Below are 14,875 nucleotides of genomic sequence, written 5' to 3' on the forward strand. Positions count from 1 at the left end.
TTCAAGGTTTCTTTTGCCCTGGGTACAGTTGTTCCACTTCACCTCACAAAACCGCAGCTGCCTACAATGCCACCAACCTCTCTGCACTGCTCAGTTCCAGAAAATAATCCATTGGAGTAAGCATCGTTTTCATGCTGGCATGTAAGTACCTCAGTGTCGCTGATGTTGTCTCGTGATGTAATGCTCTAATAGGTTCTTATGGATGATGATGGAGCCATAAAAGGCATGACTGATGTCTAATCTAAACATACTACACATATACCTTCTTCCTGATTTGCCTCTCCATCTGGGTCTACAGTCTTACTAAAGTTCAGAAGCCTTAGCTTGACTTGGAAGCAAGCTAATCCTACCAGTGGACCGGTGGTTCTCAGCAGGAGAGGTGCAGCCCCAAGGGGACATTCAGCAAAGTCTGAAGACACTTTTAATCCTCACAACTCAGAGGGCGTAAGGGGGCTACTACTGGCATCTAATTGGTAGGGTCCAGGGTTACTACCGGCATCTAATTGGTAGGGTCTGCTAAACAGACTAAAATGCACAGGACAACCCCCAAACAAAGAATTACCAGACCAAAATGTCTATAATGTTAAGATTAAGAAACCCTGCAGTAGCCTAACAAAATATCATTAATTCCATGACTTTAAACTCATTTATCATTTGTCATGTATTTTTGGAGTACAGAGTTACAGTACTTGCCTTCAAAGATTGAACTAGAATACGAAACTGTTCTGCATACCTACCATGCATACATTTAAACCATATTCAGAGATCACCAGCATCAGATAAAATAATGCATGCCAAAAACATTGTTGACTCTTTTTTTAATTTCCAAAATACATGAAGCTATTAATATGCATAAATCATTAACAATTCATTTAATAAGTGCATGAAAGAGCGAAGTCTTGACAGTTTCTATGCATAATTTTCACTTATGAACCTGTCTCTAGACTCTTTCTCATCCCCATTAAAGTCTTACCTGCCTTAAACATAATATCCCCTACCATAACCAGGAAGAATATATGGAGTTCATCTTTCATATCAGCAGATTTGAGCCACACACCTGACCCTGCAGGGCAGGAATGTACATTATATTCTGAATCTGCCTGATGCCATTATGATACTCTCACTGAGGTATTAATATATATAAACATTCCATTTGATGGACAAAATGCTAAACAGAAATAAGCAAATGAATGAGTTTAAAAATGGTATGAGTTAGAGAGTGAAAAAGAAAGAAGACTGGGAACAGAAAAAGAGAGTGAGAGAAAGAGCTTTTCCAAAAAAGAAATCATCAAGGCTTATGCCAGATATGTTGGGGATAATTACTTCAGCTATGTCCTTCTCTCAGCTTCTGAAGCCCTGCCATTGTCCACAATTTGTGACTTGGTCCTGTATTATTCTTGATCAACTTGTCAGTCTGTCGGTTAGAATTTGTCATCAAACTAAACTTTTACCAGCTGCTACCCTTATGCCCATTGGACTTAAACCAGCCACTCTTTCCCACATTTTATACTCTGAACTAAATTGTGTGTGAAAATTACCTTTTATTGACTTTAGTGAGAGCCTTATACAAACAACTGAGGGCAGATTTCAACTGCCCACTGCCAAAATAGCCCTCTGTCCCATCTGTTGGATGCACATATCATTAAGACTTTTATTAGCCTCGGAAATGGAGAACTCATTTTATGGTGTTAGTTAGCTAAAAATCTACAAAAGTCCTTGAAAAGCAGTTCTTACTGGTCCTGGTAACCACTGCATCTGAGCAAACGTTGTTAAAGAGCCAGACTGGGAACAGATATTGAAAGATAAGAATGCCTCTAAATGATAGCACCAAACTGTAATTTCATGTCTATAAATTCATACTTTACATTAAACTGCTCAGGGAAGATGTACCTATTGTCCTTCCAAAATGGAGACTTTTTAAAATTTAAGTTTTGAAAGAAAATAAGAAAAATTCCTCAGAAACATTTGGGAAAACATAATTTCTTAAAGAAACCACTGTGAAGGAAAGACACGGCATAAGAGTCACCATCAGAAGAAATCAAGAACTTTCTTGGAAAAGTTATAAAAGGCTTAATCATTAGGGGCCCAGGGAGAAGTAATGATCTTTTACCAGAAGAAGAGAATAAAATCATGGAAGCCTAATATGGCTTTTTACAGCTCTGCTTACAATTACACATTAAACAATTTACCCCTTGTGGATGAGTTCCTGAAGCCTGCTGAGATGTGGCACTCAGAGAAACGAGTACATGCTGCTTTTCTTCTGTTGAGGTTTATTTTTATTAAAACAAGAAACTTACAACAACTAAAAAAAATTCATTTTTGCTGAATTTTACTCTTCCTAAGAAGACCGACAGCATGGATGAATATTTATCCAATGTTTGTAGTAAGTCCAACAATAAAAGACAATGGCTTATACATTCATGCCCAGTCAATGTCCTATGGGCTGGAATTCATAAAATAAAGGCAGCAGATGGCATTCCTAAATTTAATTTGCTATTTGACTCATCCTTGTGTTCCCACTCTGAAATGCAGACACTGAATGTTTATCTAACACTGTTAGAAAACACAAGACCATGCTTTGAGCAAGTTTATCATGTAATCTGATGCTGGACCATCAATCCTGAGAATGAAAACAGTAGCCCATCCACAGAGGCACTCTCTTCAGATTAAGAGGGACCAATATTAAGAGTAATTAAGAGTATTATCAACAGCCAATACTCCATGTATCAGGGATGGCATTTCATACAGTTTGGAATCACTTCTCATGACAGTAAAGCAATACCAGAGACCATCAAAAAGAAGAATGTGCTTTGATTCTGTTGTTCTAATTTGAAATTAAAGAGGATATTTTTGTGTGTTTCGACCTTACCTCCCAGTGTTCCATTAATGTGATCGCTTTTCCTTATGGGTTCTTCTCTTGAATACTGTGCTACTGTCTTTGATTGTCCATTAGTATGTATACATCAGACCAATATTCTAGACCACCACACTCTAAAATGAATACTTTTTGAGACTTACATTACTGCTTCTGGCAGCTGTCAAAATAATTCCTGCTGACATCATGTTTAACAGACTTGCCTCCCAGTCAGATCAATGTTGGGAAGCAGCATGCAGTGCTACAAAATTAGGTCAATAATTGTGAAGCAAGCTCACCCCTGCTTGCATTTGGAGACCAAAAAACTCTGAAGTTAAAAAAAAAAAAACTGAACAATCAAAGATTCTGGAATCTTCTTTTAAATCTCAATAAAGGTGTCAATTTAGCTATTTAATTCTCAGAGTTCTTCAGAAGAATTTTATTATTTAAAAGTATGGTGATATAATACCTAGTCCTCCAAAGGGATCTGAAAACATTCCAACATTAAAACATACACCACTCCTAAAGGGTGAAAATCCAAGTGCTAACACCCATTGTACTGACCATCTTTCTGAGCACTCAAATGTTAACTTTTTCAAATGACTACAGAAGAATCTGTTGTTAACCTGTTACTCTCAAGTGTCAACCTGAGTGATCATCATAGTATTTGCCTATAAAATTACCTCATAATAATATAAAAGAAACACAAGAGTCTCAATGACTTAGAACCTGGGAAGAGAAAAAACCAATCTGGTAGTTAGAACCAGACTGCCAAATGACAGCACCAGCTGCATTATCTGTGTGCCTGGAGGCTTCCCTTCCAAACTAATTTTAAGAATAAATTGAAATTGAACTGGAGCCATGCAAAGTAGAACACAGACCTTTTTGAAGATTCGTATCAGGTAAAGAGTAAACAGGTTGTCAGAGAATATTGACATTTTCTTTTTAGAATTGATTTTATGCTTTTATTTTTCTACCCATATGGCATTTTATATTATTAACATTTATTTATTAAAACCCTGCCCTTTCCTCAAAAGGTTTTAAGGAGTTTGAATGTTCTGTTACAGCATTTTAAGATAAAAACAGCTCCCCATTATCTTACAAACTAGAATAAAACAAATATTTCTATCTGAATTAAAGGTGGAAATGTACACCTTCTTACAAGTTTGTTTCCAAAGCTGTTAAGATGGAAATACAAAAAAGGTCATTTATTAATTTAAAAATTCAAAATACCTGGAATCTTTCCCTAAAATCTATCATCTAATATGCAAATCAAAGATCAAAATATTAAGATGGTCTATAAGAATTAACAAAGATAAATCTTTTGTAGATCCAAAACCAGGTTGATTTATTTGGCATCATTCCAATTTACCTCCCCACTCTTCTGTCCTGATTAATTGCCCTCAGCAAGGAGCTGCAACCTAGTTATTCTGTTTTCTTAATTCCTATTGATGGGGTGTTGATAGAAGGATAAAACAAGAACCAACTGCCTTTTAACTAACCCATTCTTCATGAGTTAATCAATCATAACTTGTCCATTTTAATTATCTCCCAAATTCCTAATAGAGATATGCTTGCAGTTTCCAAATATTTGCATGATTAAAGATGTTTTCCTTGTTTCAATAAGGAACCTCAAATTGATGAGTCAGGTGGCAAGATTTATGGGGTGAAGTTGTCCTGTTTATCTCCCAGCTTTCAAAAATACTGGTCTGCAATTCAGTAACAAAACAACATTCCCACCAGAGATATGCAGACTATGCCGATTAATGATAATGTACATGTTTAAAAAAATATATGTACCAACAGCAGTAGATGCCAGAGAGAAAAGCCTCCAAGAAAATGTTTACTAGCCTCCCTCTTCAGATCCATAAAAAGGCAGTCTATTTGAATATTAAATATAATTACACAAAGCTAACAGGCCATTGGTACACCTGGATAACATTTTCAGGTCGTTTTTGCCCTCCTTGGAGCCATACCATAGATTGTGTCATCAATCAGTTATACCACTCAAATTACAGGGAAATTCTGGCTGCTTCACAAACTACTGGACAGTTCAGTTATGATAAAAACGTGAGCAGAATTTTCATTGCATTGACTGACAATCAGTTATTTTGATTGGATGCAAACAGAAACAGAAGCTAACTTTTTTCAAAAATAACTTCCCATTTAGGAACTACCCTCTTCTATCACTGAAAATCCTACCATGTTTTAAACATCAGAATTGAAGCAATAATGTTCCTCTCTCATAGTAAATGGTCTAGCAACTGATGATAGAATATGATGGTGATGACGACAACAATGATGATGATACCGGGTTTCTGAGAGAATAATTTTTATATAAAATTTTTCCTATTCAATATCCAATAGACACAAATATATGTACAAAGTAACTGAACTCCTCCAAGTCATTAGAACTGTTTTCTCTGATTTAACAGAAATTGCACATTCCCTGATTTATCTCTCTTCCCTTGAATCATCTGGTCCTTTAACAGTAAAGAAGAGCCTTCTATTTACTTCTCACCCATCAGTTCTAGGTAGCACTCAAGTTGAGAGAATGGTTTGCCCAGAATCATCAATTGACCCAATTGTTAAATCTACACGCTACAAAAAAGAAGAAAGATGTCAAGAAAACTACTTCCTTAAAATTTGTGTCTAACCACTAATATGCCTGGCACAGCAGGGCTTGAAGAGCAGAAATCAAGCCCTTTTCATCTCTGAATACTCAGAGTCACTTTGAGTCACTCCTCGCAGGAGGGGTGATCATTACTTGCCCCTCCTGAGAGGAGTGACTTATCTGCCTGGTGAAACTTGGGAGAGCCTGACATCCATGACAACATCATCCTGGAGGCAGGGTACTGTTTAGAAACATAGAGAGTGCAGGTCCATCTCTCCTTCTCTTGCACCTGTCTATCCTTCGGTGAAGCTTTTTTTATACAGCTCCAAAAGCAAGTTATACTCCAATATCATAAATCATATAATTAAATGTAATCAAATGTGACTATATATACATTTGTATATATTCACTGAACTTCCATCTAAACAGTATAACTTATAATCCAAGGTGGGTGTCCAAAACATGCCTGTAAACATTCTTCTGAATATATTCTTAGTATTTTACAATCACACCGATAGCACTTAGCCCACTGACCTTAACACTGAAGTCACAATAAACTTTTTGGCCTTGAACAAAACAGACCAAGAATCCACAAGTTAATGTGATTCCCTTTGTTAACTCAGTCTAGAGTTTCCCAAAATGTGTTCCCAAAATCACTGGTCCTAAGTGATGCTTTTGAGGAAAATGTTCCACAGCCAAACACAATGGTCTAGCAATAGTCCTAAACCTTCTAATTTAGCTGGACTTAACCAACCTGGCACTCTACTGTGAGATAAGTTTGGGAAATGCTGTATCAGAGTCCCTTTCTGATAATTTACAATACATATTAACAGCTCTAAAAAGCCCTACACTAAATGAGTTGGTTTATTTTAGTTTAAAGCAAACACATTTGACCTTAGAACCCTTTCCTATTTAACACCATGGAATATGCTTGGGGAAGTGCTCTTCCAGAAAGTTAGACATCACATAGGATGAATCATAACTCCATGGGGCAGTTTACAGCCTCTCCAAAATCTCATGCTGTTACATGAAACACAAACAGATACAAAGGTGCCTCTTGGCTTATTAATCACCAAAGCTGCGCATAAAAAAGAAGAATTTAAATATATAAACATGAGATGGGAAGCAGCAATTTTAATATCTATGAAAAATTATTGCAACTAACAAAAACAAACGTTAATTACTGAACATCCTAATTGCCTTCCACTTGGATTCACAAAGTACCAATTGAAATAAATTCTCTAGCATGTTTACCATCCCAAGTACAATACCACAAGTCATCCACAAATGATTATGTCATTCTTTTTTTTAGCCATCCAGATCCGAACCCCTACTCTAAGCTGTTACACATGACGGAGTTGCTCTAGACTCCCTTCTTTCAGGCGATGGTGGAGTTTATACAATAGCTAATATTTCCTGTTGTAACTGTACTGTTGTCTCAGTGGAACAGTCAATACTGAAATTTAAGAAGAAAGCTACCTGACTGTCTAAAGCAGACACTGATGTTTTATGGAATTTCTTCAGCCGGTTAGATCTGGTACCCTAGGGAGGCATGGCTGAGGTCAATACTACAGATTGGTTTCCTCATACTGTTGGGAGTCCTGTTGATATTAACCTTAATTAAATGCCATATTAGGCAAATTGAATGGATTTGGTCCCAGTCCCTGTCAGTCAGATTAGTAAGAGTGACCAACAGAGTAGCACACTCATGGAAAAATTCACCAGAAGTCAAGAGTGTATAGAAAGAGGTAGGAACTGTTGAGAGACAAGTCTTCATGGATCCCTTTGTTTCTGCATGTCTTGGGACAGCTTTTATTTTGGACTATCTTTTCAAAGATGTTTGTACAGCAAACAACTTGAAAGACAGAAATGACATCTCCCTCTAGGGCAAAGGAAAGTTCTGTTTGCCATTCAGGATATTAAAGCTAATGTCTCCTCTGGGGTAAAAGTTGGGCAGATTTGCTAGCAGCTCCCTTATAAGATTGAGAGGTTCCTAAACTTGGTATACCTCAACTGTGACACAAACCTTTGCACCCAGCATCTACCTGGGCCCACCTCCACATCATCCCCATAGGACTGGGGAGTAAAAGGACTGAAACAAACATAAAGCTTACGCTGTCTGCTGTGCTTGCATGATAAAGTCCTTGAATTTTGATCCAGGAGTTTTGTCTTCTGCCAGCATCTATGAAACTGTGGCTGGATAACCTTTTATCTTGTACGTAGGATAGTATCTCAGACCCTTCACACTTTTTGACAAAGACCCAGATTAATGTACAGAGATAACATGCTTATAAGTTGGAAGACTCAAAAGTATAACTATATCAATTCTCCCCAAATTGATCTATAAATCAGTGCAACACCAATCAAAATTCCAGCAGGATTTTTCTATTTTCATAGAAATTGACAAGTTGACACTGAAATATATATGAAAATGTAAAGTACTTAGAGTAGCCAAAGCAATCTTGGAAAAGAACTAAGCTGGAGGATTTATATACACTCTGACCTTAAGATTTACTATATAGTAATTAAGACATTGTGATCGTTGTATGAAATTAGAGAAATAGATCAATGGAACACAATATGAAATCCAGAAATTACCCCTCACATATACGGCCAAATGAATTTGACAGAGACACCGACTGTAATTCAATGGGGAAAGAAAAGCCTTCTCAACAAATAGTACTGGATCTACTGGATACCCATGTTTTTTTAAACGTGTTGATCCATAACTTACATTGTGCATAATGACCTAAACTACAAAGCTCCCATAAGAAAACATAGGCAAATATGTTTGAGGCCTTGGGATAGTCAAAGACTTCTTGGGAAAAAATGTAAAAGACCCAAATCATAAAAGAAAAACAATAATAAAAAGGCAAACAAGGGCTTCCCTGGTGGCGCAGTGGTTGAGAATCTGCCTGCCAATGCAGGGGACACGGGTTCGAGCCCTGGTCTGGGAAGATCCTACATGCCGCGGAGCAGCTAGGCCCGTGAGCCACAACTACTGAGCCTGCGCGTCTGGAGCCTGTGCTCCGCAACAAGAGAGGCCGCGATAGTGAGAGGCCCACGCACTGCGATGAAGAGTGGCCCCTGCTTGCCGCAACTGGAGAAAGCCCTCGCACAGAAACGAAGACCCAATACAGCCAAAAATAAATAATTAAATTAAAAAAGAAAAAAAAAAGGCAAACAATTAATTTCTTTTAAAAGGCAAAAGAGGGCTTCCCTGGTGGCGCAGCGGTTGAGAATCTGCCTGCCAATGCAGGGGACACGGGTTCGAGCCCTGGTCTGGGAAGATCCCACATGCCGTGGAGCAACTAGGCCTGTAAGCCACAACTACTGAGCCTGACCACCTGGAGCCTGTGCTCCGCAACAAGAGAGGCCGTGATAGTGAGAGGCCCACGCACCGCGATGAAGAGTGGCCCCCGCTCGCCGCAACTAGAGAAAGCCCTCGCACAGAAACGAAGACCCAACACAGCCAAAAATAAATAAATTAAAAAAAAAAAAATGTTAAAAAAAAAAAAAAAAGGCAAAAGACTTCAATAGATGCTTCACAAAAGAGGACTTACAAATGGCCAAAAAATTCATGACAAGATGTTCAATGTCATTGGCATCAGGGAAATATGAATTAAAACTACAATTAGATACCACTGCACACTCACTAAAATTACCAAAATTAAAGACTATAACACCAAAATGTTAGAGAGAATGCAGAGCAACTGGATACTGGGGGAAGCTTAAAATGATACAACCACTGTGGAAAAATGTTTGGCAGAATCTTAATAGTGTGAAGCCCTCCCTACATTATTATTTAGCAATTCCATTCTTATATTTACCTCCCTCCAAAAAGAAAACATACATCTACAAAAGGTCTTGTATACAAGGTTTATTGCAGCTTTATTCACGATAACACAAAATTGGAAACAATACAAATATCCACCAACAGGAAAATAAACTGTGGTATACAATAAAATACCACTCGTTAATAAAAAGGAACAAACCAATAATACAAACAAAACACTAATAAATCTCAAAAATGTTATCTCGAATGAAAGAAGCCAGGCACAAAGAAATATATACCATATGACCTCATTTATATAAAGTTTTAGCACAGACAAAATTAACACATGAAGCTAGAAATGGGAATAGTGGTTGCCTGAGGGGAGTACAGAAATAGACTGAAAAGATGCTCAAAGGAACTTCTTAGGCTGATGAAAATGTTCTACACCTTGACTGGGATGTCAAATTCTATAGAATCTGTTCTATATAATTCTCAAGTCAAAAAAATGTTAAAGGCTATAAAATAGATTTTATTTAAAACTCCTTTACCTCCAGACTATTCTAGGTCTGACATCCAAATCAGACAGGCTGAACTTCAGATTATTTGCTCTGTTTCCACAGGTGTTAAGAGAGATATACTCGCAGACCTTACACAGCTACCAGGGCAACAATGCCAGGAAAACCTTTAATCAAGATTTGATAGTGCCTATTTGCAATCAGGAGAAGAAAACAAAGAACACCCCGGATTATAAAAGCAGGTGAAACCCACCAAAAGACCTAATCAGGCACTATGCTGGCGTTCTTGATTCTCGTGACTGTGACCCTAGCATCTGCTCACCATTCTGGTGAGCACTTTGAAGGGTAAGTGACTGACACCTTAAATGAGCAAGCCCTTCCTTGTTAGCCAAAAAATTTGAACACATTACCCAATTGTAAATTTTCTCTCTTTCTTCTGTATCTCACCATTCAGTGAGAAGGTGTTCCGTGTCAGTGTTGAAGATGAAAATGACATCAACTTACTCCGTGAGTTGGCCAACATCAGTCAGGTAAATAACAATTCTATGCTATAGGGTTTCCTTCACACTTATTTTAAAATCTTAGATTATACTATGATTCCATCAAAGGAAGAATGACATGAAATATTAACTATAGCACTTTTGTAGCAAGAAATAAAAACTTGAAAAACATTTAGTGCCCCCATGCCTTCTTTTTCTGCCTAAATTAGATTGCCATAAGCCCTATAGTATTATAAATCCAGGGTAACTTTTTAAAGAGCTGCCAGAGCATGACAACTGAATGAGCTGAAACTGCTGCAAAGGTCATAGAACATCTAATGTACAGTAACTTCCCTTCTAAGGCAAAAGAGAAAAATGATCAGCTTGAATATTACAGAAAAACTGGGCTTTTGTCCAACTTGATATTCATTGCCACATCCCATGTATCATCTGTTCTCTTTGATTTTCTTTCATTCCAAATCAAACAGCTTGAGTTTTCATGACCTTGATTCAGGCCCTCTTAATGATATGGCATGAAGGGGGTAAAGAAGGTAAAAAGCCAGGAGTGATTTTCAAACTTTTACTTTCAAGAAACCAAAATCTCTAGGCTACTTTATTTTTAAAAATCCACTGTATATGGGATGAAAACTGACAGTTTTAATTATATATATATATATATATATATATATATATATATATATATATATATATATATATATATATATATATATATATATAGTGTGTCAGGAAGCTATTGCTGACCACAATAGTTGACTTGATCCAATGCTGTCTTTTCATGAATATAGAAACCAAAATATTCTACTAGCTCCTAAGTATCTATCTATCCATCCATCCATCTATCTTTCTATAGTTATCTTTTTAGCTTTTAAGGTGTGGAGGAAAAAAGAAGGTAAAGAGTGTCATAATCTGAAACAGATTCAGAAGGTTAGAATTGAAAGAGAAAATAAAGTCATCTATTGCAGCCTTCCACTCAAATTTGAACTTCCTCACTGGAAACAGCCTCCCTGGTTACTAGCCCTGATAAAAACTGTTTATTTCCAAGGATAGTAGGAATACTGCTTCTTCAAGGTAGCAAATTTGCCTTACAAATCATTTTAATCGTCATACTGAGCTGAAAGCTACCTTCTCTATCTTTGACCCACTGGACCTAGCTAAGTCAAATACTGTCTCACTTCTAAGATTTATCTTTTCCAGGCCTTTCATCATTTCTCTTAGCACTGGTTTACAGACACTTGATCATTCTGGTCACCTCTGAATAGAGCTCAATCTTTCTGTCTATGTTTCTTTTTTAAAATGTAGCTCTCAGAATTGACAATGGACTTCCAGGTGTGCTCTGATTAATACATACTGTAGAACCATTGCCTGCTTTCATTTGTAAAGCAGACACTTATTAATGGGGCCTAAGATTCTTTTTAGCATCTCGAACAGTTAGAATGCTCTTAGCTTATAGTAAACCTATTGCCAATCAAAACTATTAGGCTATTTTTTTCTCACATGAATCACCCTCAAGCAAGGTATTCTTCCTTCTGTACTTGCGTAATTAATTTTTTAACCTAAATGCAGGATTTTAGATTTACTCTGTTAAAAATTATCTTGATAGCATATTGAGACAGTTTTAAAAATTAATTCACTCATCCAAATAATTCTTCGCCCTAACTTTGTATCACCAGCAAGTTTGATAAACATGCCTTTTTGACTTTTATCTTTGTCACTGATAAAGAAAAAACATTAAGGAAGTCAGGGGTCAGCACAGAATTAGAGGCACCCTTCGTGGTTCATTCACTTAATACCTATTTATCATGAGGCTCCAATATGCCAGACACAGTGTTAAGTAAGCACTGAAAGTGGTTCATTAACCAACTCTCCTTGGATGAGTTTGCTCTACTACCCAAGTTACTGTGGTGTTACCTACAGCTAACACTGTGCTTTCCAGCTTGTAAAGAAGAATATAAATGCAGAGACTTGGTCAAACGCTTTGCTAAGATCCAGATTCAGCATTCTATCAGGCTAGTGGTCTCTTTCAGTAATAACGTGAAGTTAATTGGGCTTGACTTATTCTTTATTTTTTTGGCTTGACTTATTCTTGCTTTAAACCATGCTGGCTCCCAAGGATCAAGGCTTCCTTTTCTGAATATTCGTAGTCCATCTGCTTCCAGTTCACTTTGCCAGTATCCATGCCAGGCCCCTGGAGCTCCCACTTCTGGGATTCACGTGTCTTCCTGTTCACGAAATCCAAGACGTGCCCCCTCCACTCCTCAGTGATCCCTTCAAGCTCTGATTCCTCCAAGATTGCTGGGAAAGTTCTGCAATCACATCCTCAGTATTTTTTTAGTTACCTAAAATTCAGCATTTTCTGGTGGTCAAGAGCAGAGAATCTGGACTCAGACTTCCTGGGTTCGATTCCTGGCTCCACCACTTGCTAGCTGGACCTTGGATGCCTCTCTGGGTCTCAACTTTCTCATTTGTCAAATAAGGAGAATAAGAGCATTTACCTTACAGGATTGTTGTGAGATTTAAAAGAATTAATATAAGTAAAGCACTTAGAAAGAACTTATATAGTAAAAACTATGTAAGCATTTGTTATTATTACTGTCATTAGATCCAGGATTTTGAATGCAATGTGCATTACCAGACTAATCCCCTCTCTCCTTATCTATCCTGGGCCTCAATGTTCTCTTTCCAAAGAAGGTTTTTCTGCAAAAATCATAATATTTGAAAATTTCTTTACTTATGGTAATTTCATCTCTCAGTAGAAGTAGAATAAACAAGAGACAGTATAACTCCTTAGAAAAGACAAAAGCCAAACAAGAGTTCAATCTGGCTACTTCCTCTCTTCCAGCTGCAAACATTATACTTTAGCTCCAAGCAGTGAGACTGCGTGTTTCTTCTTTATTCATTTTATTTCCAACATGATTGAAAAAGAGATTTTTAATCAACAGATGAATGGATAAAGAAGGTGTGGCACATATATACAATGGAATATTACTCAGCCATAAAAAGAAACGAAATTGAGTTATTTGTAGTGAGGTGGATGGACCTAGAGTTTGTCATACAGAGTGAACTAAGTCAGAAAGAAACAAATACCATATGCTAACACATATATATGGAATCTAAAAAAAAAATAATGGTTGTGAAGAACCTAGGGGCGGGACAGGAATAAAGATGCAGAGGTAGAGAATGGACTTGAGGACATGGGGAGGGGGAAGGGTAAGTTGGGACGAAGTGAGAGAGTGGCATGGACTAATATATACTACCAAATGTAAAACAGATAGATAGTGGGAAGCAGCCGCATAGCACAGGGAGATCAGCTTGGTGCTTTGTGATCACCTAGAGGGCTGGGATAGGGAGGGTGGGAGGGAAATGCAAGAGGGAGGACATATGGGGATATATATATATGTATAGCTGATTCACTTTGTTATAAAGCAGAAACTAACACACCATTGTAAAGCAATTATACTCCAATAAAGATGTTAAAAAAAAAAGAGATTTTTACTCTCCTTAGCAATCTTGCAAGTGCAGCATATTCTGGACTGTAGCCTTCCTGATAAGATCATTACAAGGGCATCTAGTCTTTGTATTCATCCTTGGCCATGTGTCCTTCCTCCCTGCTTTTGAACATGTCCTTTTAAAAGTTGAATGTATTGGAGAGACCTGTGACCACAATGGACTCTAGCAGCCTCCCTCTTTCCATATGTAATTGTATAGTAAGGGTTTTATTTTATCTCCTTGCTCCTTTATTGGAGATATTCACCACAAAACCTATTCTTTTTTCTCAGTACTTTCTTGAACTCTGTTTCTGTAGTTTCAGGTGCATGCCCAAGATAACTTGGTTACAGTCTTCCAATGTTCCCATCACTTCCATTATGATTGTAAGCTTCTCCCTGCTGTCTGGAACTAGGCCTAGAGTAGAAGTCATTTCCTCTTCCAACAAGAAAGGAAAATTCCATCAAGATAAATGAAGAGTCTATAATATGCTCAACTCATAGTCAAACGTAACGTGAAGAAACAAATTTGTGTAAATATGTGAAGAACCAAAATTCCCCAACACAAATATTTATTCTTTTATGAATCCTTCTTATTCCCAAAAGAATTTAAGGTGAATACACTACTTGCTTTTGTGCTGGTTTTGTAATATATTTTAGGAAGGACTCTTTAAGTATTAGCCAGCTGGCTGATTAAGTTGACATTCCCACAGTGGTATCACTTAAAGATATTCCTTTATCTTCCAACAAATGGTTCTTTGTCACTCAGGTTCCTGGATTTATAATTTTATAACCTCAGTTTTATAACTCCTTTACATATAATAATTCAATTCCCCATATCTCATATCACATATTTTACTCCACTTCCATATTTTAAACATAGATCTCATTCACAAAGTGTTGGTAATTACCGAAATTTATATTTATCTCCCTGTACCAATATTTTAAGTTTATTATTTGTAACCATACTTAATGCATTGTAAACATCTATAAGCCTATAATGTTGCTCCTGATTTTTGGCTCCGTTTCTCCTAAGAACTGGGGACTAACTCCAGGTTACTAAGTCTGCATCATATTTGCAGGACTCCATAGTGTTGGATGTTGGTATGTTTGCTGACCAATTTTCTCCTTGTCA

General features: G+C 37.2%; 1 protein-coding gene across 1 annotated transcript in view; it reads left to right on the forward strand.

Annotated features, from left to right (window-relative positions):
* The first annotated feature begins 10,032 nt into the window (after positions 1-10,032).
* The window catches only part of CPB1 (carboxypeptidase B1), a 39,430-nt gene continuing 34,587 nt past the window's right edge, over positions 10,033-14,875 (forward strand). Inside the window, exons 1-2 of the mRNA XM_068547355.1 lie at positions 10,033-10,103; positions 10,213-10,288. Coding sequence (XP_068403456.1) covers positions 10,033-10,103; positions 10,213-10,288 — 147 coding nt within the window. The remainder of the gene's footprint in view (positions 10,104-10,212; positions 10,289-14,875) is intronic.

The sequence above is a fragment of the Eschrichtius robustus genome, chromosome 6 (genome assembly GCF_028021215.1).
Source record: "Eschrichtius robustus isolate mEscRob2 chromosome 6, mEscRob2.pri, whole genome shotgun sequence".
Taxonomy (NCBI): domain Eukaryota; kingdom Metazoa; phylum Chordata; class Mammalia; order Artiodactyla; family Eschrichtiidae; genus Eschrichtius; species Eschrichtius robustus.